At 35.7% G+C, this 26729-nt stretch overlaps 1 protein-coding gene across 3 annotated transcripts in view; it reads right to left on the bottom strand.

The window, feature by feature from the left end:
* Nucleotides 1-6933: 6933 nt before the first annotated feature.
* The window catches only part of LOC136034446 (leucine-zipper-like transcriptional regulator 1), a 187701-nt gene continuing 167905 nt past the window's right edge, over nt 6934-26729 (bottom strand). For 2 of the 3 annotated variants that reach the window (XM_065715627.1, XM_065715628.1), the window contains exon 13: nt 25939-26141. In XM_065715627.1, the coding sequence (XP_065571699.1) occupies nt 26016-26141 (126 nt within the window). In that variant the 3' untranslated portion in view covers nt 25939-26015. Of the gene's footprint in view, nt 7023-17647; nt 17755-25904; nt 26142-26729 lie in introns of those variants that run through there. The other variant, XM_065715626.1, reaches the window with a different exon arrangement.

Here is a 26729-nt window from a genome sequence, read left to right as displayed (position 1 = left end):
CTCCCCCCAACTCAACCAAAGAGAGCGAATCCAGTACGGTTCCGTCAATCGCGTATCAAGGACATTTGCTTATTCTATCCACCAAGCTTCATCCCGATTCCTCCACTCCAAGTGTTTTCCGAGATTTCCCCCTCCAACTCCCCCCAATGTCAAAATATCTAGTCGGGATTTGAAATAAGAGCTTAGAGACATGAATTCCTTCTAAATATCAAATTTCATTAAGATCCGATCATCTATTCGTAAAATAATGTCTCCCCCCCACACCAATGTCACCAGATCTGTTCGAGATTTAAAGTAAGAACTCTGAGACACGATATCCTTCTAAATATCAAATTTCATTGAGATTCGATCACCCGTTCGTAAGTTAAAAATACCTCATTTTTCTAATTTTTCAAAATTAACCCCCCCAACTACCCCAAAGAGAGCGGATCCGTTCCGGTTAAGTCAATCATGTATCTAGGACTTGTGCTTATTTTTCCCACCAAGTTTCATCCCGATCCCTCCACTCTAAGTGTTTTCCAAGATTTTAGGTTTCCCCCTTCCAACTCCCCCCCATATGTCACCAGACCCGGTCGGGATTTAAAATAAGAGCTCTGAGACACCATATCCTTCTAAATATCAAATTTCATTGAGATTCGATCACCCGTTCGTAAGTTAAAAATACCTCATTTTTTTCTAATTTTTCCGAATCACCCTCCCCCCCTAGCTACCCCAAAGAGAGCGGATCCGTTCCGGTTATATAAATCATGTATCTAGGAGTTGTGCTTATTTTCCCACGAAGTTTCATTCCGATCCCTCCACTCTAAGTGTTTTCCAAGTTTTAGGTTTCCCCCTCCCAACTCCCCCCAGTGTCACCAGATCCGGTTGGGATTTAAAACAAGAGCTCTGAGACACGATATCCTTCTAAATATCAAATTTCATTGAGATCCGATCACCCGTTCGTAAGTTAAAAATACCTCAATTTTTCTAATTTTTCAGAATTAACCCCCCCCCCCAACTACCCCAAAGAGAGCGGATCCGTTCCGGTTATGTCAATCATGTATCTAAGACTTGTGATTATTTTTCCCACCAAGTTTCATCCCGATCCCTCCACTCTAAGTGTCTTCCAAGTTTTAGGTTTCACCCTACCAACTCCCCCCCCCCGAATGTCACAGATCTGTTCGGGATTTAAAATAAAAGCTCTGAGACACGATATCCTTCTAAATATCAAATTTGATTGAGATCCGATCACCCGTTCGTAAGTTAAAAATACTTCAATTTTTCTATCTTTTTCGAATTAACGGGCCCCCACTTCCCCCATATGGTCAAATCGGGAAAACGACTATTTCTAATTTAATCTGGTCCGGTCCCTGATACGCCTGCCAAATTTCATCGTCCTAACTTACCTGGAAGTGCCTAAAGTAGCAAAACCGGGACCGACAGACAGACAGACCGACAGACAGACAGACTTGACAGACAGACCGACAGAATTTGCGATTGCTATATGTCACTTGGTTAATACCAATTGCCATGAAAATTCATATAGAACTGGGGCTATGGTATTGGTGTACGCGAGCTGCACTGGAATGGACCATTTCCCATTTCGATAACTGGAGTGAGAGGAAAAATTAGAAAAATTGAGGTGTTTTTAACTTACGAGTGGGTGATTGGATCTTAATGAATTTTGATATTTAAAGGACCTCGTGACTCAGAGCTCTTATTTTAAATCCTGAACGGTATTAAGCCTCTGATTTTCCTTTTAAAGCATTCTATTGATTCTTCGAATTTTGCTAGAGCTCATACCATATGAGCTCTTGGGTAGCGCTGTTGCGCTGCCAATGAAAAAGTGTTCGTATTGAAATCAAACCCTCCCTGGATTGCAAATATAAATACAAAAAAAAAGCTGAACAGCCTTTCGAAAAGGAACTCGACAAGAGGTGCTCTGAGTCAGCTGAGGTTTCCACTTTGTTGTTTCAACCTCCATGCTCATACTCTCTCTCTCAAGTCTCCATACTCAAAAGATGATGATAGTATGTACGATGTATTTGCAGTACGATGGTGTTTGATTTTGTCCCCTCCGCAGTCCCACGCTCTTTACGCTAAAGTTTGACTCTTTGCCACAATTCTACTTTTTAAAACAATGAAAAACTTTAGCGTAAAGAGCGTGGGACTGCGGAGGGGACAACCCATTTCATATACGGAGTAATTTCTGTTCGTTTTAAGTTTTAATGTCGCTCCTTACTTTCAGTTAAAAAAACTAGTTTTTTTTATTTAATTTCTGAACGTTTTTGAATTAATGCATGTTTGATTTTGGCTCTCCGCACATAAATTATTGAAATGAAATTAGTATATTAATTTTTTTTGGCTAAATGGCTTTCTCTTAGTTTTGATCAGACGATTACTTAAAAAGGCTACTAGAACTTTTAATATTCAACGAACGTTTTTATTAGTAAAAAATATACGTAACTTAAGAATTAACTTACGTAACAAACTTTTATATTCTTATATTTTTATTATGTGTACGAGGGGGTTTGTACCCTCGTTAATACCTCGCTCTTTACACTAAATCGTAAGTTTTGTCCCAATTCTTTAAGAATGACCCCTGAATCAAAAAGGCCGTAGAATAAATAGTTGAAATCACTAAAAATATTTTAGCATCAAGAGCGAGGTATCTATCTCCTCCTAAATACCTCGCTCTTTATTCTAAAGTATTTTTAGAACCCCTCATATGCGTAATAATCTCTGTTCGTTTTAAATTTCAATACTATTCCTTACTTTCATTTGAAAAAACGTTTTCATGTTTATTTTTTCACTGTTTTTTTATAGTAATGCTAGAAAATCCTGCGCCCTTTTCATTGAATTTTTCTTCCCCCGTGACATATTCCTCAAAGGAAAGATCCTCCCACAAAGCCCTCTCCCATCAACCCCACCCCCAAAACCAAAAAATCCCCATGAAAACGTCTGTACACTTCCCAATAACCATTACTATATGTAAACACTGGTCAAAGTTTGTAACTTGCAGCCCCTCCCTCAGGGATTGTGGGGGAGTAAGTCATTCCCAAAGACATAGTTATTATGGTTTTCGACTATGCTGAACAAAATGGCTATCTTAAAATTTTAATCTGTTGACTTTTGGAAAAAAATGAGCATGGGAGGGGGCCTATTTGCCCTCCAATTTTTTGGTCACTTAAAAAGGGCACTAGAACTTTTCCTTTCCGTTAGAATGAGCCCTCTCGCGACATCCTAGGACCACTTGGTCGATAAGATGACCCCTGGGAAAAAACAAAAAAAAAACAAACAAATAAATAAACACGCACCCGTGATTTGTCTTCTGGCAAAAAATACAAAATTCCACATTTTTTAGATAGGAGCTTGAAATTTTTGCTATAGAGTTCTCTGATATACCGAATGCGATAGTGTGATTTTCGTTAAGATTCTATGACTTTTAATGGATGTTTCCCCCTTTTTTCCAAAATAGGGCAAATTTTCTCAGGCTCGTAACTTTTGATGACAAAGACTAAATTAATTGAAACTTAATATTTAGAATCAGCGTAAAAATTCGAATCTTTTGATGTATCTTTTAGTATCAAAATTCCGTTTTTTAGAGTTTCGTTTACTATTGAGCCGGGTCGCCCCTTACTACAGTTCCTTACCACGAACTGTTTGAAAAGAAAATAATTCGGTATTTCGGGGCTTCTGACATTATTACTCCTTTGCGGAAGTTAGGCTCAAAATTGAAAAAGGATTATAGTTTTTCTCTGGGCCCCTTCCACCTCTTAGTTCGTTTATTTTCCCGTTAGTTTTCACCTGTTTTCGCTTTATAGTTGTGTTATCTCTTAGCAGTAGTTATGGTTGTGGTATATATGTTTTATCGCTCGTATAGTTGTGTTATTTTCAAATTATACTCCATAATAGAGAGGCTCCGAACACCCAGCATTGTATATTAAGCTCTTAATTTGACGTTTTTTTCTAACGTGACCAGATTCGTCCTGCGCCCTTTTCATTGAATTTTTTTCCCCCATGGCATATTTCTCCAAGGAAAGATCCTCCCACATAGCCCCCTCCCTCAACCCTACCCCCAAAACCAAAAAAATCCCCCTGAAAACGTCTGTACACTTTCCAATAACCATTATTATATGTAAAGACTGGTTGAAGTTTGTAACTTGCAACCCCTCCCCCAGGGACTGTGGGGGAGTAGGTCATCCCCAAAAACATAGTTATTATGATTTTCGACTATGCTAAACAAAATGGCTATCTCAAAATTTTGATCCGTTGACTTTGGGAAAAAATGAGCGTGGGAGGGGGCCTAGATGCCCTCCAATTTTTTTGGTCACTTAAAAAGGGCACTAGAACTTTTCATTTCCGTTAGAATGAGCCCTCTTGCGACATTCTAGGACCACTTGGTCGATACGATGACCCCTGGGGAAAAAAAACAAACAAAAAAAAACAAACAAATAAACACGCACCCGTGATTTATCTTCGGGCAAAAAATGCAAAATTCCACATTTTTGTAGATAGGAGCTTGAAACTTCTACAGTAGGGTTCTCTGATACGCTGAATCTGATGGTTTCATTTTCGTCAAGATCCTACGACTTTTAGGGGGTGTTTCCCCCTATTTTCCTAAATAAAGCAAATTTTCTCAGGCTCGTAACTTTTGATGGCTAAGACTAAACTTGATGAAACTTATATATTTAAAATCAGCATTAAAATGCGATTCTTTTGATGTAGCTATTGATATCAAAATTCAATTTTTTAGAGTTTTGGTTACTATTGAGCCGGATCGCTCCTTACTACAGTTCGTTACCACGAACTGTTTGATACCATGTGCCATAAAAACGGCTCTCCAATTAACTTACGAAACGTCTGGCAGAGTCCAATAATAAAAATCTTACACTCTAGGGTCCATTTGAACATTTCATAAAAATGTATCAGGCATCTCATCATTGTGATTAGTAAATTGTGATAAGTAAACAAGGACCTCTACCAAGTCGTCCTCAGTGCTAAGAAAAAATTAAAAATGAAAAAACCAAACAAAAAACAATCTAACTTTTTGGAGTAGACAAAAGAAAAAAACAGAATAAATGAAATAGACATTTACCGATTGCAACAATTCTTTGCATTCAACCAATTGAAACAATTCAATAATTGTGCAACAATTCTTTGATTAGCAACAGGCCCATTTGAACATTTCTTTTAAAATAAAAAAATTAAAACTTCTTTTTCGGAAAGTTTTTCGGAGAAACGGCTCTCCAATTAATTTATGAAAAGTTTTGTAGACTCCAATAATAAAAATCTTACATTCTAGGGCCCATTTGAACATTTCATTTAAAAATGTATCAGGCATCTCATTATTTTGATCACGAATCGCTCGAATTCTTTCAACCATTTCAACTGATACTGTTTCCATTGTGGGTATATATTTAAGCATGTTTTGTGACTTCATCATTGGCTGCTGCACTTTGGCTCTCATTGTCCACCACTCATTTCCACTTCTGAAAAACATTCCGGTTAAATCGGGCAAATTAGAAAAAATGAGGTATTTTTAACTTACGAACGGGTGATCGGATCTTAATGAAATTTGGTGTTTGGAAGGATATCGTGTCTCAGAGCTCTTATTTTAAATCCCGACCGGATCCGGTGACATTGCGGGGAGTGGGGGGGGGGACTAAAATCTACTAATTTTTATAAATCATTATTGTTTTAATAATATCATTATAATTTTATCATAATAAATCATTATAATTATAATTTTAATAAATCATCAAAATTATATTATGTGAGTGCAGACAAATAAGATGCACAAGAGGCTCAGTGATATCAAAAGGTATACTTTTTCGTCACTTGGTTACTTTTTCGGGATAATCAATATATGAGTATTCATAATGTAGTATTTTTCGAATTGATTCTTTATTAAAAAAAATACTTTTGATGATTTTTCTTGAAAGATGATGCTTTGGTATATTGATAGGCCTCGGTAAAGCGTTAAGATGCGCTAGTAATGTTTTTAGTAAACCTTTGCTTTTTTGGAGCGTTTTCCTCTAATCAAACCTTATTCCAAGTTGAAAGTTCCTTAGCTCTCTAAGAAAAGCTCATAGAAATCCTATTTGTCTGGACTTAAGATTAAACATAAATGGAATTAACTCAAGAGGAGAGATAGTCTCATCTGTAGCGTTTCTAAACTAGAAAAAACACACAAAAACTTGGCGTAAAGAGCAGGGATTCAGGAAAGGGCTCATAAGGATCTCTCCTGAACGTCATATAAGGAATGCTTATATTCATTAAGGTCCTCCTATTCATTATATTCATTACATTCCTCTTCCTGGCATCATATATGGAATGCTTTCTGTTCGTTTTAAGTTTTAGCGCTGATTCCTGCTTTCATTTAAAAAAACTTGTTTTTAATTTCTTTTGATATTTATCTTGTGTTAAAAAATTTCCGGTTTTACCGTTTTGGATCCAGTTAAAAATGTTGATATGGCATTTATTACTAGCATTAACGTCTTGCTTAAACATGGGAACAATAGTTTATTTATTTTTTTAGTGCAATTTTAAAACAGTGCTCATACGTTGACTGATTTTTTGATAATTCTAAGCTAGAAAATGAATTGCATTCTAAAAGCTAATTAAATCTTCAATCACAACTTCAGAATCTTTAAAAACTAGTGACTGCTAAATTTATATCACACACCTTGGCTGCTTCTTCGGATACCGGAAAGAATTTCGGAAAGTTCATTTCGGAAGAATTTCGGATATTCGGAAAGTTCAAGATATACTGGCAAGGAAATTCTAAGACAAAAATACTCACGTTAGTAGAAGTCCAAAATTTTCAACTCCATCCATTTTGTCTTCTCTATACTTTTTGAGAGTTTCTATAATTGGCCTTTCTGGAAATTTTCCATCGGCGCGATATATTTTCTCAATTTCAGTCGGATCTGAAACTTGTACCATTGTTGGCAAACCAGGAATAACAAAGCGGCAGATGGGGCCAAATTTTTCAGCATACTTTTTTTGAGTCCAGTGCATTCTACCAACATCAAATTCCTCTAAGAAATAAAAAAAGACTTTACCTTTTTTTCACAACTGGCATGAAAGCTGCATGAACATTGAAAATTAAATCAGATTGAATTGGCTGGATGGACACTTACAGAATCATAAATCATAAGTAGCACTGCCTAAGTAAAGATCACAGTTGACGCCATGTAATTGTTTTTACCAAGACTCTTCTCCTTTTAAGATCCGTAAGTCATAGGAGGGCAACACGCCCTTCTCCCACGCCTCTTTGTCTACTATCCTCCCAAAGATATGTGAGAAAAATTTTGAGATAGCCATTTTGTTCAGTACAGTTTAAGTATCCAATAACTATGTCTATGGGGGTAACATGACTCCCACAGCCTGTGGGACAAAGGCTGTCAGTTTTAGAATTAACCCGTTTTAAATATGAGATCTCTGTTATTAGGAAATGGTTGTATGTTTGATCCTGGCTAAGACTATTTGACTCAAAAGGGTCAAATTAAGGCTAAGGTCTGATCCAAAAAGGCTAAGACTGTTGCAGTGAAGTTTTCAGGGAGTGTTGAACTAGCCAGCAAGTGAGCAAGTCAAAAAATTAAAATGAAGAGCAAAGACGCACGCGGTTAGAACAAATGCGGTGGCGTATCAAAAATGAAAATAACGAGCAGATACACGCGGTTAGAAGACATGCGACACTGAGCATGTGAGTAAGTCAAAAATGAAAATGAAGAGCAAAGACATATGCGGTTTGAAGACACATGAAACCAAACATGTGAGCGAGTCAATGAAAATCAACCTGGACAGCGAGAATCAAAACGTGTCAGAATTGAAAATGATAGCGATGATGATTGGGCTTACGATTTTGAAATGGATAAGGTCATCAATGCCGGCCATACCTTTGTTAAAAAAAACAACAAATATTTTGCGACAAGTATTTCATAATGACGAGAGACAAGCCGAAGTAAAATGAACTAAACAAATTGAAAATGATAGCGATGATTATTAGGCTTATTTATTTTGATATGGTTAAGTTCATCAATACCTATCATACCTTTGAAGGTCAAAATCCTGTACTTGATAAATCGTTGGAAGAAAAAGAAGTTTCTGTCCCACCACTGAACAATTAAAAGGAACAAGAACAACTAAAAGGTTCGGAACAATTAAAAGGTTCGGCGATACATCTTTAATAATGACAAAAACCAAGCTGAGGCAAAATAAGAACTTTTTGTCCCACCACCTGAACAATTAAATGAAATAATCGTTCGGTGATATGTTTTTCATAATGACAAAAGACAATCCAAGACAAAAGAAGTTTTGTTCTAGCACCTGAACAATTAAATGAAACAATGGTTGGGCAATATGTCTTTCATAACGACAAAGGACAAGCTGAGGCAAAAGTTAAAGGTCTAATTAAAAAATGTAATTTTACAAAGGCACTACTTCTAATTTAAGGTCCATTTGGACGTCATGACATCAAGAAAAGGCTCAAATTGTCTGGATTTAGAAGACAAGCAACAGTGAGTATCTACACATAGAAGCCAGTCGCGTGCCGAGTGCCACTTTGGGACTCGCCACTCGCCGTGCCCCCGGTACTATATATATATATATATATATATATATATATATATATATATATATATATATATATATATAGAAATCACATTTTACACTGAAATATGCTAACGACTTATTTGCCGTTGTTAAAAAGAAAGGTTTTGTATTCCCGTCACGCTCCGTTCAATTGTTTGGAATTTAAAATCGTACTTACTTGTAAATATTTCGTAGGACGATCCAATTAAAGGATATGCAGGATTACCGGGTATTTCCTCAAACGACTTAGCATTTTTCCACTCGAGGGATGTTTCTTTCTGTAACGCTTGAGTGGCGACGAAAGCAGAACGCTGCCACTCCGAAGTGTAATTTTTTATTAAACTTTGTGCAAATGATTTACTGAACATGATTGACAAAAACAAAGTGGCAATGAGGTTGAAATTGTTTTGTTTTTTTTAGTTCTTATCACTTTATCATTATTATTGAAACATCTATCAATGCCAAGTCATTTATCTCACATGTATTTGATGACTGGCAACAGAGATAATCAAGCGCCAACCGGTTTTTAATGAGAAAGATCAAAATTCATCAAACCAGCTCCAAAATCTTAAAGGAAATAAAACTCGAGAAGCTAAATTCAAATGACAAGATATTATAACTAGCATGGGCAATGGCATTTTTACACAAAATTTGCCTATCTGTTAAATAAAAAAAAAATATTCGAAGCAAATTGAAGAGGGACGTTAACACTCAGGACACGCAGAAGTTATTTTAAAACTATGGAGGTCTGTTCCTACTGTTTACCAATGGATCCCACTGTGGCTTCAACCCAGACACGATTTTTTTCTGGTGGAACAGACGTGTAACAGAATCGAATGGAGGTTCACAAAGAAACGCAGACTTTTGCGTTGCTGTGACAAACTCTAGAAGAATACAAACAGCTAGAATTAGGTTTTCAATCAGCTCCATGAATTAGGTTGATTTTTTTTTTTTTTTTTTTTTTTTTTTTTTTTTTTTTTTTTTTTTTTTTTAATCAGAATAAAGCATGCGATTTGTCGTATGAGTTTAAATTATTCAACGCATCCGATATTGCAGCAAAACGGATGGTTTGCGCCGTTTGTCGCACGATTTGTGTCTTTTGTCGCATGACGTAGAATTTTGTGCAAAATCGCAGCAGTGCGAACCAGGAGTTACGCTATAGTTTAGCACACAATAGTCTTTTATGTTCTATAGACTTCTATGGTTAAGGAGGGTAAATACGGGCGATAGTCAAGCTCCTGTTTTTAGTACTTTTTTTTGTTTGAAGTTTGACTTAAATATTGACTTTCATTTTTACTCATTTTGAGATTCATTTATTTGTCTATATTAGTACCTTTATATTTGCCATGATCGTTTATTTTTATTTAAGGTCGTTTTAATTTTGAAATACAATAGGAATTTGTTTTTGCTGGTCTTAAGTATAATGCAGATTTGAACTTTTCTTTGAAACACTTCGTTTTCGGAGAACTATTTTTAATTAATATCTGTTCTCTTCTGACTGCCAAGATAATATTTAATATAATGAATATCTATCCGTTTTTTCATGTCTTACGCGTAAGAGTTAAAATATCCAATTCTAATTTAATAGTTCTAATTACTTAATTTTTAATTTATTCCAACACCCTCCTCAACATTCCCTGAAAGTTTCAACCATATGTCATGAGCTGTTCCTGGGATATTTCAGGTAGGTCGTTCTGACAATCGAGATGCACATATCATCTTTTAATTAAATGTTCTGACCGGTATCCACTCCTTAGATACCCTTTGAATAACCAGTATTCATAAGGCGTCTTTTGATTTAGTTTGATATCCTCTTGGGATTCTCTAAAGGCTCAGTCATTGTTCAATATGCCCAGAAAGTTTCAAAATAATGCCCTCAGCCTTCTCTTAGATATCTCTGATGTGCGGAATTTTTGGGTATTTTTATCTAGGAAATCGGACACACAAATCAGTTTTTATCGTCTCCTGTGCAATTTGATTTTTCTGTCATACGAGGTGTGCACGAAGCAGCAGTGATATTCATTTTAGAAAACAGATTTCATGAGCTGATATCTTTAAGGAATGGCAGCTTATCAAAAACTGATGAGAATAAGACAGTGATTTCAGCAACAATGGAATTTCTAGAGAAGATCGCAAGGGACAAGTCCCTATAATTAACCTTTTTTATTTCAGTAGCGTTCATCGGTGTAAATGTATTACCATTCCACTAAATAAGGAGACATCTTAAGAAAACAGTTCTTACTTTATAATATGCAAAATAATTCTAATTAACATATTTTCCAGCGGTAGAACCATTATCTTCACTTCTTTCACTGTATTTCAAGTTTCTTAATCATTAATGTCCGTTCTCAAAGTCTTGAAAATCGAACACCTAGAGTTATCTAGCTAATCTACCCTAACCTAACTTAACCGAATTTATCAACATTTGCCAATTAGTGTGTTTTTAATAGTGAAAACGGATAAATGCAGTCAAATCTATGTTTACTTTTCACAATTTTGTTAAAAAAATTCTACAACAGTGAAAAAACTGATTGTTTTCCCGCTGGAAAATAGGTCAACTAGGATTATTTCGTATATTTTGAAAAAAAAACGGATTATTATTTTCCCCTAGTTTGAAAATAGAAACTTTTAGGACACATTTTCATAGAAAAATCTGTAATTTTGGTATTTTTGTTGAAATAATTTAAAGAAATGTTGTTTTTGTGTCCAAAAAATTTCAAAAATAGTCATGTTTCTAGCATGACTAGTCCACAAGGTCTAAGCACTCCCCAAAAATTACTCCCATGGAAATCCCCCATACCCCCCTTTTTCTGAAGGATCTGACTCTTAGAAGGGGAACTGAAAGTTCTAGTCACCTGCTTAAATCAGAGGCAATCCTATAGCGTGGCCAATCGCAAAGAGCCATAGGGGTTAAATATATTAATATTGTCTATTTTTTAAGCTACTATTTCGGCTTTAAATCCAATAGTTTAAAGAACATGTATTGCAACTAGAATTACCTACTTTAAGGTGCATATATTTTACCCTGGGGCAATTTTTTTCTGGGGGGGGGGATGTAAACGCCCTAGTTTATTTATTTATTTTTTTTTAATGCATACGGTAGGTTCATGTACCCCATATTTAGAGATTTTTCTTTGCTGACTTAGCGTTCTTCTCCTCGATAAATTGCTAATAATTTAGCCGTCCTAGTAGTTTAGCCTTCTTGTATTTTTAGCTGCGAAAGAGAATATCCTGACGGGCCAAAAATTCAAAGAACGACGAGGGCTGGCCACTTCATTTTCTTCATATTTACTTTGAATGCACCAAAATAAAACTGTTTTGACAGCACCGGAATCAAAATTTTCTATTTCCTCTTCATCTTTCTATCTTTTTTTTTATTGGTTGTTTTTTATTTATTTGCTAGTTTTGACTAGTATTCGTATTCCCCCTTCTTTTAATACCGTAGAGCCTTTGTGGGGATCAGTGAGTTATGCATTTTTTTTAATTATTGTAATATGTAATACTGTTAAAATATATTTTATATTATTGTAAACTCTTATATAACGGAAATAAAGCATTTTTTGTTTTTATCTGTTTGCTATTTACTAGGCTAGAAAACATGCCTGCACAGGGGGAGAGGGCATTAGAGAATTTGTAAATTTCAGGGAAAAGATTAAACTTTTCGAGAATTTTTTTTTTCTGTCGTTATCCAGCTAAAGACCACTCATAACGATGAAATATATCAACCCATATTTTGATATCGAAACGTAAACATCGATATCGAAAACCATACTTGAAAATTTTTGACTGTTTTTTACTTTTTACGAGTCGGAAAAACATTTGCTGGGGGTCAGCCCCCCCTTCCCCCCACCAGGATACAGTCTTGCCTCTGTAGACGACATGCCCTCCCCCTACATAACGTAAAGGAAGGGCTTTAAGACATGTATTTACCTTTTGTTTGCGTCAAGTATTTATTTATTTGTTAGTAAACACACATTTTGGGGGAGGGGGAATTTTCTGTAATGGGACTCTTTATGCGTACAATTTTTCATGGGCAGGGACGTTTCCAGGGATGAACTTACAGGGGAGAATTTGTCAGAACTCCTATACGAAATTTGTCCTGCTTTCTCTTTGCCGATCCAACTTTTCATATAAAAATTCTGGGGATATTTTCATGACTCCCCCCACAGTACCTGGGGGGAAATCACTCCCTCCCACAAAAAATCCCCCAGACAATTTTAACCTCTCAAGAAACTTCCCCTGGACAATTTTCCCGGAACATCTCTAGATATAAAACTGAATCGGCAAAGAGAAAGTAGGATAAATTTTTGTAGGAGTTCTGGCAAATTCTTCCGTGTAAAATTCTTCCTTTTAAGTTCATCTCCAGAAACTTCCCTGTCCAATTAAAATTCTCCCCATGGAAAACCTCCTCATAGAAAATTACCCCCTTCCAAGGAGAGAATTATCATATTCAAGAAATCTTATTTGATCAATAATCCATATTTATAGTAATCAGACATGCGAATATTCCTGGCGATTGACACATTCATCATAATAGGGTGGTCCACTTTGTCCCAATAGTTTTAAGAGGTTAACTTATTTCACTTGTTTTAGAAGAGAAGCTTATCTTAAATTCCGTTTCAGAAAGTTTCAACTTTCTAGTTTCAATATCAGGGGAGAGGGTAAAAAAACAGCTAAGAGTACAAATTGGGGTCTCCAAGGGAATATGCCTTATGTGACAGAGGCAGCGTAATAGAGCGGTCTAAGAAAAGAGCGATGTGAGTACAATGTATTACGTATTTTTTTTCTGACTAGAGTATTTCGTATGGAAGTAGTTGTCGCAGAAACTTCAGAAGGGGCTCATTCGATTTGAACTCAAAAGTTCTAGTGCCCTTTTTTAGAATCAAAAGTGATTGGAGGGCAAACAGTCCCATCACCCATAATTTCTCCAAAAACATCCAATCAAAATTTTGAGACTCTAATTTTGGTCTCAATTTTGAACCATTTTGTTTACCATAGTTGACAAGTCCAGTAATTTATTTATTTATTTGAAAACCCGTCAATCATACGAAATGAAAAAGACGGAGCACGAACATATAAATATAAGAAGATATATAAGAACATATATAACTAGAAAGAGACTCGACTAATAAAAGGGCAAACAAAATAGCACTAAAATGAATAAACGAAAACAGAACTATTGTAAAAGGAGATTATACTGATCGTGATCTACTATTTTAATATTGTGTCTTTTGATTAAATTTTCAACTGCAACATGAGGGTCGGTTATGTGATACTTTTTAATGAGGACTGAGTTTCTGTACCAGGGAGTAAAACGTAGGAGGTATTTAGCAAAACGGAAGAAAAGCGCACGGATTTTAGACAGTTCAGCCTTCGAGAATAATTTCCAAAATGGTGCCAGGTACAGAATATGAGGTAAAACAGTAGCGTTGTATAGGCTGTCAAGGAGGGGGGGGGCTAAAACGGAATTTAGCGGAGACTATGGAAGCATACGAGCCGGAGATTCGTCGATTGAGGTATTTGATCAGTAGAAGACGTAAATGCCTTAGAGACGAGCCAATAGGGACTCCGAGGTATTTTATGTGGTCAGCAGTATTCACGAGATTTTCACCAAAAAGCAGTGAAGGCACGTGTGGTGTTTTTTGCCAATTGAAGAGAATTATCTCGGTTTTGTCAGTGTTAAAACTGAGGCCAAGTTTTAGATATTCAGTTCTAAGCGTTTCAAAAATGTCAGAAGCTTTTTGCAATGTTCTACTTAAGTTCAAGACGTCGTCGGCGTAGCATGCTAAGGAGGTGTCTATAGAGGAGAGAATGCATGAGGTTGGGTATTTATCTTGTGCTTGAAGAACATAATTATTGAACAAATGAGGAGAGGAGACAGCTCCCTGGCGGGCACCTTTCAAAACGGGGATCAATTTCTCATGAGGCCGGGGAGGCAAATTTTTGTCGGGAGGCAGCTTTAGGCGAATGGACAGCCTCGAGTACATATCACGTAGGGATCGAACTATGCAAGGATTGAGACTTCGTTGTGAAGCTTTTAATAACATTGCAGCGTGTATGAGTGAATCAAATGCACTGCTGATGTCAGGACTAGCTAAGGCTATGCTCTCTCCAGAAAAATCCGCATCGAGTAGCACACTCACTACAGCCGACAAGACATCGGCACAACCAGTGCGGCGCTTAAATCCGAATTGACGTGGCGGGGTGTAGCATTCAGTTTCCAGTTCATTAATGAATAGAAGCTCGAATAGTTTACATAAAGATGTGGCGACTGTAATGGGGCTTGTAATCATTCGTAGCCAATTCTAACCGAGTTTTCAAGGAAAACTTCAAGATCACTCCGCGTCTGAAAATATACTTTATATGTTCTCGACTTTCCACACTGGGTTACCTTCGTACATTTAGGTATTAATTCTTCGAGCTTCGAGTGATCGATATCCTCCGGCCCGCGCTTGACCACACCGATATAAGCAGATTCTTTTAATAAGGCATAGTTTCAACTATTTTCGTGGCTGCTGTCTTAGTTCGAACGACAAGTTTCCACTCGTTTTTGGTGCGCTTTAGTTCCGTAACGTCTTCCACAGAGTTCTGGCATATGGAGTCCAAGAAAACCTTGCGTTCGTTTGGGCCTTTAAGGTCAGTTGGTGGGTTTTTCACCATAACAGCGTATGACGGCTTTGAGGGGGGTGCACAATTTAAGGATTGTTGAGATGGCTTAGGAAGGCTCATTTGAGGGTGGGTTAGCGTTGCTAGAGCACCGTCCAACTTCCTAGACATTTCGTTTATTTTAGAAATAACTGTGGCGCTAACGGTATCGCCTATTGCGGGAACTTCACAGGGGCTGAATATCACGAATTTAGGAGTGCTCACTTTTTGCTTCGCGGCGTTTACTAAGGTTTTCGACATTTCGAGAATATTGTTCTTATCTTCGGCACGGATTACTACTCTATTAGGTTCATTAAGTTCTGTATGGAGAATTCGTTTATCTAGTATAATTGTCTCATGGTCGTAGTAGCCTACCGCTGATTTGATAATTGATTCCATTTTAATGCCATCGCTAAGCGCTCTGCTAATGAAGTTCAATACTGAAAAAATATCCAGAAAAAATTATCCAAATTATATTCACTACTTGATGGCTAAATGAATTGTCTAATTTCTTGCTAAAAACTAGTCAGACAGGTTTCGTAGATGCTGACGCCTTGATAAACCGTCACACAAGTTTTAATTAAAAACTGGTATTTTACCAAATACTGCAAGATCTAGCAAGTGGGATTAAATTCATACCTCAGGCAACCAGGTATGTGAAAATGAGAAATAATCCGATTAGTTTAGATGTTGACACCATGAAAGCTAGTTGAGAATTGTGTCTTTGGGGATGAACTCCTCCCCCCATACCCCTCTGAGCAAAGGCTATAAGTTACGCTAGTTTTCCATTATTAATATACAAGGAATTATGGAAGGGGTGGTCGTATAAATCTCTAAGGGGGGCTCATTCAAAATCAGAAGTTTGAGAGCTCTTTTTAAGAGTAAAAAAGTATTAGAAATACGTATCTAAAATTCCATTTAAGAAAGTTTCAATTTATTTTTGGGAGAGGGTGCAGAAGTACGACAAAAAGTACGTATTGCGGTCCTCACTAGAATACGCCGAATGTGACAGCTCTAGAGATAATCAATAAAGCAGCTCCCAATAGTAATGTATATTTAAAAAAAGAATTCTATTATGAAGATATTAGTCGAACCTCGTTTTTTTTTAGAATCCGAGAAGTTTTTATATGTCTTGTATCACTTTAACCGTCAAACGTCACGCAAGGTTTTACTTTTTTAAACAAGTTTATATACAGATGTACGTAAGTTTAACAACTTTTTGGTACACAACCTAAATTCGGGAAGACCTTAAAGTGCATTTATCTTTACCTGTACCCAGAGGCGCCATTTGGACCAAATCTTGGGGTGGGGATAAACTCCATCTTGGCCCCCCCCGACTCACTTCGTGTCGCGTAATCATCTAGGAAATGGGCATTTGACAGAACTCGAGAATTTTATTATGTATCTTACCTACTTTCAAAGTTTACAATAATGAATAGCAAATAGCGTAATTACCCCAAGACTCGTCAAGTAATTACGCTCTTTGGTTAAAAGGCGTGCAGTAATTTCAAATCAATTGGACAGAATGGATTATATTGGACATAATGGATTATTATGGCCGGCAAAGGGCCCTTTGTGGTGGAAGCTTGGGCCCCCTGGAAAATCTGGGGTGGGCATTTGCCCGATATTTGGTCACAAAATTACCCATAATGAACGCGATACTCACATGACAGCAAGACGTTTTTTTACGATGAAATTTTATTTGGTAAAATTCTAGTTAATTGACTTTTTGCTATCTTGGAAAGGGTTTAGGTTAGGAAAATGAAACTTTCAGGGCTGAATCTACAGACTAAAGTATGTCCCGGGAAGGTATTTTAAAGTACCCATCTCCACTCCTTCTCCCTCTAGAGGACCCTTAATTTTGCCTACATGACAGGTCTATACCTATTGAAATTTTGACAAAACAACATTTAACCTCAATTTCCAGTTACTAGTTGCTTTTTCTCTGCCTTTAGTTCTGAAAATGCAATTCCTGTTATTTGAGTAGAATTTTGAGCCATATCAATTTTTTTTTTCAAAATTTAGGAAATGTATTTGGATATCTTTAAAACCTTATAAAATGAAATTGAGCAAAGTTATGAAGCTGAAAACAATTTTGTTGTACTTCAATTAAGCAGAAGATCTATTTTGCAAGGTTTCAATTTTATAACACACATATTTTTAAAGGTCATCAAAGGTCAGGGCCCTCTAGAGGGAGAAGGAGTGGAGGTAGTTGCTTCAGAATACCTTCCTGGGACATACTTTAGTCTGTAGATTCATCCCTGAAAGTTTCATTTTTCCTAACCTAAACCCTTTCTGAGATAGCAAGAAGTCAATTAAATAGAATTTTACCATTTTATTTTTGTTTATTACACAGAAACCTTGAAAGCCATAACCCATGCGATATTTGGTCACAAAATTACCCATAAATAAACGTGATACTCACATGACATCAAGACGTCCAACCTTATAGATTAGGTTTTCGGAATCCGAAGAGTGGTAGGGTCGACACAGGCTGTTATTGATGTTAAAAGTAAAAATCACCATCTAGTGCTGTAAATAAATAATTTTAAGCTTAAATTTAGGAAGGGTAAACTCATTCTTGGTATTTGACATTGATGACTCTAGGATAAGAAATTGAGAATAACAGTTGGACATGAGACTGAAGGTGTTAAAAATTTAACAAAGTAGATGGTACGATTAATCTTATGTAAATGGTTTGCGAAGTGACAGAAGGTGCCGTGCGGAGGGAAGTTAGAAATACGATTGGGAATATTAGCAAGACGCTTTAAGCTTAGCAGAGGAGAAGGTGTTTTAAATGAAGCTTCGAAGTGATAGAACTTACGGCGGGGTAAGAAAAAAAGTATGACAAACAGAGAAAAAAATAATACAAAAATAATAAAACTAATTTTATTCAATTTTTACATTCTTTTGGTATTTTTTCCTTGTTTATCAAACCTTTTTTTATATAGGCAGTGTGGCTTTAGAATGCATAATAAGAGGAAAGTAAGAAAAATTGAAAAAAAGGAGAAAAGTAATAGCTAAGGAGACGAAGATTGGAGGTTGACAATGGTTAATTTTCAAACCTATTCTAGGGCCCTGAACTGGCGAAACCTCTAAAAGCTCATTCACTTTGCTCAAACTTTCCTCTAGGATGCTTAAATCATCAGCATAATCGAAGTCCAGTAAATTTTTTCTCTCCAATTTGATTCCATGCTCTCTTATTGCCTTCCCTGTGCTCGCTAATGTTAAATACACTAAGTACTTTCATGTATTTGTCCGGTATACCCTACAAGGATAAGATCTTCGCTAGTGCTCTCATATCAGCTGAATCAAAGGCTTTCTCACGATCTATAAAACTGAACACTAAAGGTGTCAGATGACTCAGGAACTTCTCAATTATTAACCTAAAATCGAAAATTTGGTCGACACATCCTCTACTCTTCTCTAAACCACACTGTTCTTCTCTCATAACTTGGTCTACCACATTTCTAAGTCTAAAAAGCATCATTATACTAGGTAATTTGCTACCTACAGAAATGAGGCTAATGCCTCTATAACTACGTCGCACACTCTTATCACCTTTCTTATACAGGGGTTTAATTAAAATTTTCTTAAAATCGCTACATGACGCGGTAATGACAACGGTTAAGCATGGCTAGACACAGGTTATTTGGAAAACCAGGGAAATTTTGGGAAATATTTTACGAAGAATTGTCTAAGGATAGTTTTATATACTTGTTAAACAGACAGTATATCAAGCAATAAGCAACACGAAAAATATGGTTCGATCTAACTTTTTGGGGTTATAATGAAAAGAAATGTTATAATAGCTATATCACGTTTTACAGATGAAGGGTTTCAGATTATCAAAGATTGTACTTTGTGGCCATGCAACTAGGGCCAAATGGAAAGCAGGTCGTCCTTGAATGGGCCAGGCCAAGGCCATAAGAAAAGATTTATAAAATAGAACTTCATAGGTGGTAGAGTGAAGTTTGAATAGATGGGGAGTGGAGCAACAGTGTGCACAACTTTGCTGGTCCAAGGTGGCTTAGTACAGCAGCACGTTATTAGTAGTTTTACTTATCACAGCTGTTATACGTAACAGGGAAAACTTAGAAAATGAGAAAGCATTCTGTCAAAACAAAAGATACGTCAGTGGATTCATTTAAGAATCCAGCGAACCTTCATGATTGTGACTCCTGAAAAAACCCCTTTTTTTCCAATCCAAGTTAATCATCTCACAACTACTACTTTTGTACGGTATAATATATAGACAAATAAAGTTCAAATTTGTATGCGAATGCTCAAATGCCAATATTTCCTGAGCATTGATGAATGAAGCCGCAAATCAGGCACATGTAGAGGGTGGGGTCCTTCACCCCCCCTCCAATGCCTAAATTTTCGATTTGTTCCATATTTCTCATAATTTACCTGTTTCAAAATTTTTTGTATAATTTACCTGTTAATGAGAATTATTCAACCTGATTCTGGAGTAACACATTTTTTGTTCGTATATGTTATGGATAATTAGTACTAAACCATACTAACTTACACTCGTATGTCTATAATTTACATTTTCAATGTAAAAATTTAAGATAGGGTATCAGTTTAATACGAATACAGGACAGAGATACATTGAACAATCAAATTAAGCAAAAAAAGAACATTGCAAGAAACATTGTGATGACTAATTAATATAAATTAATTTCTTCGACCACACTGCCTTTCTATTTATACTGAAAATGAAATAAAAATACACATTATTGAAAAATTTTTCAATTAAGACAGCAAAAACATTTGAAAAATTCCAATACTAATACAATCCCAAAACATTTCGTCTTCGTATCTAGAAACCTTCATCAACGGACAGAACTAGATTGAAAATAAATAATCAATATTAATAAAAACAAAAACTAAAACAATAATTTAAAAATTTGATAAAATAACAAAATCAACTAATTTGGAAGGAATATAAAAGAATTTCGAGGCCATAAAATCAAAACAAAAGATCACAGAAAAATTGCAGTAAAGGTTGTATAAGAAGATCTAAAGGGTCCTTGAGAATTCCCTCTTAACTAGAGCTAATCTACTGCACTAATATAGGCGACATGACAATCAATCAAAATTTGTGCAAGAAACATTTGTGATGACTACAAAATACTCATTAACGGATAAACTTTTAATTAAGACAGCATTAATTTAATTTACTGCACAATTTGGAATGAAAGATTATCCCCAGCTGATTATCCCCACAGGAAACAGATTTCAAGATTTCACAGTTTATAGAACAAGAACGAAGAGTGGTCGCTATTTCATAAAAGTCAATAAAGTAAATAATAAATTTCAATAAAGTAACATAGAAAGACGTAAAACACAATGTAGTGTGAATAATAGTTTTCAGAAAATATTTTGACTGATCATCTGACTGGGGAATGAATTATTCTAAATAGCAAACCATGTAAAAAAAAAGACAGCGTATTTGGACTGCACCCTTAACCTAATCTTAACCACCCCCACCCCACCCTTAATGTGCAAATATATGACCTAATTATATAAGTCCGATGCATACTGTCACCCGTCATTTGTCTCTATGACTATGAAACCGGTTCTCTCAAATATTACATTTAGCAAACACAATTATCATTCAGCAAACTGAATGAACTATTTCAAACATAAAACCATGTAAAAAGAATGTATTTTGAGCTTAAGGGAAAAAAAAAGTAGTTATTCCGACCCTTTTTTTGAGCTTGCTCCCTTCATTCTTGCGTTTTAGATTATGGTAGAAATATGCTTTTTCGCTCATTTGTTATTTTTCACAACTACACTTGCAAAAATTAAGTGAACTAAAGCTTCAAATGATAAATAAAAAAAGCAAAACACAAATGGTGTTTTATTATCTCTAACCATTTATTATCTCTTAAAGCAGCTTAACCTACATAGCCTAGGAGTTTATGGGAGTAATCTTCAAGCTGATCGGACAAAAAATGTATCGACCCTCCGTGGAGTGTGAAAAATCCTCTGTTTTTGGCTTAGGAGGGTCAAAAACACTCCTAGTCCACTAACTCGTTTTAGTCTGGGCTGAATGAGGACATTCCTGGTCGTGACTGGTCGAAAAGGTTTTCTCTTAAAGCAGCTTAACTTACATAGCCTAGGAGTTTATGGGAGTAATCTTCAAGCTGATCGGACAAAAAATGTATCGACCCTCCGTGGAGTGTGAAAAATCCTCTGTTTTTGGCTTAGGAGGGTCAAAAACACTCCTAGTACACTAACTCGTTTTAGTCTGGGCTGAATGAGGACATTCCTGGTCGATGAATGGTTGAAAAGGTTTTCTCTTAAAGCAGTTTAACCTACATAGCCTAGGAGTTTATGGGAGTAATCTTCAAGCTGATCGGACAAAAATGTATCGACCCTCCGTGGAGTGTGAAAAATCCTCTGTTTTTGGCTTAGGAGGGTCAAAAACACTCCTAGTCCACTAACTCGTTTTAGTCTGGGCTGAATGAGGACATTCCTGGTCGATGACTGGTCGAAAAGGTTATCTCTTAAAGCAGCTTAACCTACATAGCCTAGGAGTTTATGGGAGTAACCTTCAAGCAGTTTAACCTGTAGAGAATCTGTCTATAGAGACAAGTGCTCATCTACCCAAACTTGTGATGTTTAACCTAAAATAAACGCTTACCGATCGCATTATCAAACAATTTAAAATTATCTTATGAAAATAATGCTTGAATGTTTCAATAATAGGAATAACGTTGAATATTTTATAAAAGTTTAAATAATAGAGAAACACGCATAAATTCAAAACAGTCAAGTCGATGATTTATAATTGAAAAACGTTAAAACTTAAAAGGAACAAAAATCATAAACCATTTACTAGACTTCTACCATTTACCTGGCACGCATTACGGACTTCAGTCCTTTAGTTGATCATTAACATTAAATTTTCATCTTTGCTTCACTGAAAACACTTCCCGATATTAATTTCTATTCGAATTTTCTATATAATGACAAGGCTATAAAACGTTTTAAGCATTACAGTAGATGTAAATGTTATATTCTATTGAATTGTAAGTGAAGCTGGGGCGTTTGATTAATATTAAAGAGTTTTTTTTTAGAAGGGACTCTCCCTAATATAAACCATTAAGCAGGATATCCTCGAATCGGGTAGTAAGAGGTCAAAAAGAGAATAGGAACTTCATGACAGGAATTAAAGCACAGATCACCATCTTGTACTGAATAGAATTAATTTTAAGCTTAAATTTAGGAAGGGTAACTACTTTCCTGGTATTTACGACATGATGACTCAGGGATAAGAATTTGAGAAGAACTTCCGAAGAACAATTGAATACGAAACTGAAGTTATTTAGAATTTAACAAAATCAAAAATGGTTGGAAAATAATTTGTGTAGTGGCAGAAGGTGCCATACAGAAGGAACTTAGAGACACGACAAGGTATATTAGTAAAATCGCTTTAAGCTTAGTGGAGGAGAGAAGGGGCTTTTGAACAGATTAGGTAGAAAAGAAGCGTGAGCTTCATGGAAAAATTTCCATGAGCAGGATATTTTTCAGAGAGTAAGTACTGCAAGCATACCGCTCCCTGCCGGCATCCAAGTGCAAAGCAGTGCTGTTCTCAGGTAACATGGTGCTGAAAACAATTGCCATAAGAAGTAGCCATAAGTAGTATTTTAAGTAGCATTAAGTAGTATTTTAAGTGCCATAAGTAGTATTTTAAAGTATGTACGTTAGTACTTTACACATATGATTACTTATAAAAGTACACAAGCATTTTTATATGTAGAGTTTATGTCGGGTGCAGCACATATTAGGTTCTCAAGTTTTTACTTTCTGTTAATTTTATCGGTAACTTCTGTAGTCACTATACAGGATTAACTTAAAAGGATTTTGATTTTGACCACTTTTATTTTTCAGTTTTAGTTTTTTCTTACTCATATAAATGCCGAAATAGAAAAAGTTTAAAATTTTTAAATTGAGCAGCTCCATTTAAGAATTTGTTTTAGATTCATCATAACCAATTATCACACTATACATAAAAAAAAATCCTACAAGGGTAATATTAAGAGAATAAACCGAGATCATAAATACTCTTTAAAATAAATATAAATACTAACAAAAAGTGAAGTAGCCAGGATTTCATTTTAGGAGGATTCCAGCTCAATGGGAGAGGGAGGATAGGGCCTAATTGATGAAAATAAATTTCTGTCCATAGTATAATATTAAAAATTTTTATAACATTGCGATGTTTCTAAGGAGGAAAAGGGGGAGGGGGTAACGGGGCAGAGACGCACAAATCTCCTATACAACACTGGTTATACTCCTCCCACACAAAAAGCTCCTAGAAAATACTGGCTAGAGTCCGCCCCCCCCCCCCAAAAAAAAAAAAAACGATTATACAACGAAAATTCTAGTCAGTGGAAAGTTCGAGAAAAACATAGATATTTCGGCAGAACACCCTCTTTAATCTGCCTTTATTGCAAGAAAAATAGAAAACAGCTTATTTTTTTGTTATTATACTATTTTCACGTTTTGTTCCGTTTTCTTCGCTTTTTTGTGGTCATCCCTTCGTCCGTTCCTAATTTTTTTATAGTAATGAACATAATTACGAGGAGGTCTTTGCCGTAACGTCTTAGTTTTGCATCAGTTATGAACTTTCTTATTTTTTTTTCTCGTAATCACTGGTGGTTTCTGAAAACATCCCTTTCCCCTTCCCCTCCAAAGTCTTACCCTGGCTACGTTAAACCTACTATAACTGTAAAAAGTTAAAACAATTCTCCTCCTAACAAAAAAGAAGCAAATACATTCAGAAATACGCTAAATAGTATAGGTTGGGTTATAAAATATCCCTTGGACAAGCTAGGTTAACAAACAGAAGGTAAAAAAAGGTCAACGTATTTTACCGTTATTTGACAGGGTAGCAGGGTCAAAGGACCCAAACACTCACCAATTAAAACACTGGAAAATGAAGATGCAAAAAAAAACAAACAGATTTTATGCCTCGATGACCTCTAGAATAGAGGTGATATTATTATTAATCAGAAATCCATACTATTAGCACGGACTTGTAAAACCGAATTGGGGTCCAATCGAATCTCATAAAAATCTCATAAACAATCTCATAAAGTCCAATCGAATCTCATAAAACATGACGGGAGAGTCCCACAACATTTGTAAGCCAACTAATATCCTGCACCGCTTGTCAGTTATAATCAGTGGTTAGCGTGCACCACTTGTCAGTCATCAGTGGTAGGCAGCACTTGATCCTCAGAACCAGTACTAACAAGAGAAGTTCTTTCACCCACCCCGGATTGTTTCTAAAAGGGTCGGTCAGGTCTTCTGATATCCGGAGTGATTTACCAATGCATAAAATTTGGCAACTATTACTGGCTTCAGTTTATCCAATTTCAACAGTGCATTCTATAAAATACCCAGGCTGATGGTTTTCCCTTTGACGAGATGGCCAGTGGATGGACATAGGCCTGAAATTAACGCTACTAGGCCGGCCTCTTTTTGCGCCTACTATTCTCAGGGGCACTAGGAGAAAATTGTCATCCCTTAAAATACAAGCAGCAACCAAAATATAATCTAAAGCTTTACATGAACAATTATTCAGTAATAATCAGAGTAATAATCACAATGACAAAGTAGTTCTATCACGTTGGCATATATAAGGTTGGTAAATGTAAATTTGTTTTTGATTATGTTTAAATAATCAATGTGGACATTTTTACATCGTTAAATTTAGCAAGCTTACCCTGCAAAATGGCAACGTGAGACAACTATTAGCCACCCCCTTTGCTAGCTCTGGAAGGCTAAATTGAACAAGCGATTCAAAAACAAAACGCAAAATTTGTTCTGTCAGGTATCAGTTGACCTTCATGAGCTGATAGATGTAGATTTCCCTTCCGACTGACCGGTAAACTATAATTCAAACCAGAAATGGATGTTTCGTGCCACTTTTAATATGATGTCAGAGAAATGATTTTTACCCTTCGACCATTTCTAAGAACTCTGGTTTGACACAAACATCCGTAGAAAAGAAGAAACCCCCTCCCTCCTTGAAGTTTCCGAAAGGTGAGGGGCTCAAATTTTGAACCTGAAACTTCAAATTAGTTTTCTTAACTGTAAAATTTCGAAATTACAATGGAATGTAGGAATGCGTTATTGTAATAAAAAATGAAGTAGATAAAATTAATGCTGAGATTGTCAACCGCACACAAACTTAAAAACCCCATTTCTTAAGTGACGATTTTACAGTTTATTAATTCCTTCGAAATAAAATAGGATTTTTTTGAAGGTATTCAACAAATAAAAGTTCCTCAACTGTTGACAGAATACGTGAAATATTGGCATTTTTTGATCATATCAGTTGCCAAAAATGACCCACTAATTAGCATAATCCGTTGCTATCCCTCTCGTGTAATTTGACTAGTGGAAAATCATCTTTACAAATTAGGATCACTTCGCATTTAAGAAACAAGGAAACCGTTTCATAAGTTCCGAGTTACTTGGACTTCCGTTACGTTAACATAAATACACCAATTAAAAAAAAAAAACAATGTACACATGCGTAAGCACTGTATCTAAAGTTGTTGACTCGAACAAAATGATGGGACTTTAGAAATTAAAGTACAGAGTTGCAGCTTAGATTAACTAATTTGTGATTAATCAGCAAAAATGTACCTAACTATTCACAAGCTTCATACCCTAAGTTCTTGAGTCACCATTTTACAGTGCATTTATGTCATTCATTCCAAATAAAACAGGTTTTCTGAACGTATTTAACAACTGAGAACCTCTCAATCGTTGACGGAATACGTGACATCTTGACAAATTTTCAGATCGGCCATATCGTCGGCTAGGGCTTCCAGTATATCTACCAATAATTCTCTCGACAAACATTTCAATCGTGCCATTCGTGCGACCTGCAAGTAAGGCACAAAATTAGCTATCATATTATATACTCCAGCAATGATTCATACAGGCAGTAGTTTACAAAAAAAATAAACGACAAAATTAAAACGTGAAAAAAAAACACTCAAAAAAGATAAAGTTCCCAATATTATAGATATTAATATTGATTGATATGAAATTACAACTATAATTGATATTATATTATATTTTATGTTATATATTATATTAATTGATATTATATTAATTAGGATATTATATAAGATATTACATAATTAAAATATTAATTAAGATATTATATAGAATATTATTTGTACATATATAATACGTAGATATAAACCAAGAAAAACTTACCCGTCCAAAAGCTTTCTCTAGGGCTAAAACTGAAACTTTTCAATGGCTTTGTTGTTATATTTGGGGAGGAGGCCAGGCCCCCAAATATATTTTTAAGGTGAAGTTAACCTAAAAGTCTCTTCCCAAACGAAACCGGGTAAAGGGAATTACCAACAGCAAGCGCAGAAAATGTAACTCACTTTTATTGACCGAAGCATCAAATCTAACAAGGCGAACTTACCACTTTTCCACTTTTCTCAAGCCTAAGA

This window comes from Artemia franciscana, chromosome 13 (genome assembly GCF_032884065.1).
Source record: "Artemia franciscana chromosome 13, ASM3288406v1, whole genome shotgun sequence".
In the NCBI taxonomy this organism is placed as follows: domain Eukaryota; kingdom Metazoa; phylum Arthropoda; class Branchiopoda; order Anostraca; family Artemiidae; genus Artemia; species Artemia franciscana.
This window is presented reverse-complemented; position numbering and strand designations above follow the sequence as displayed.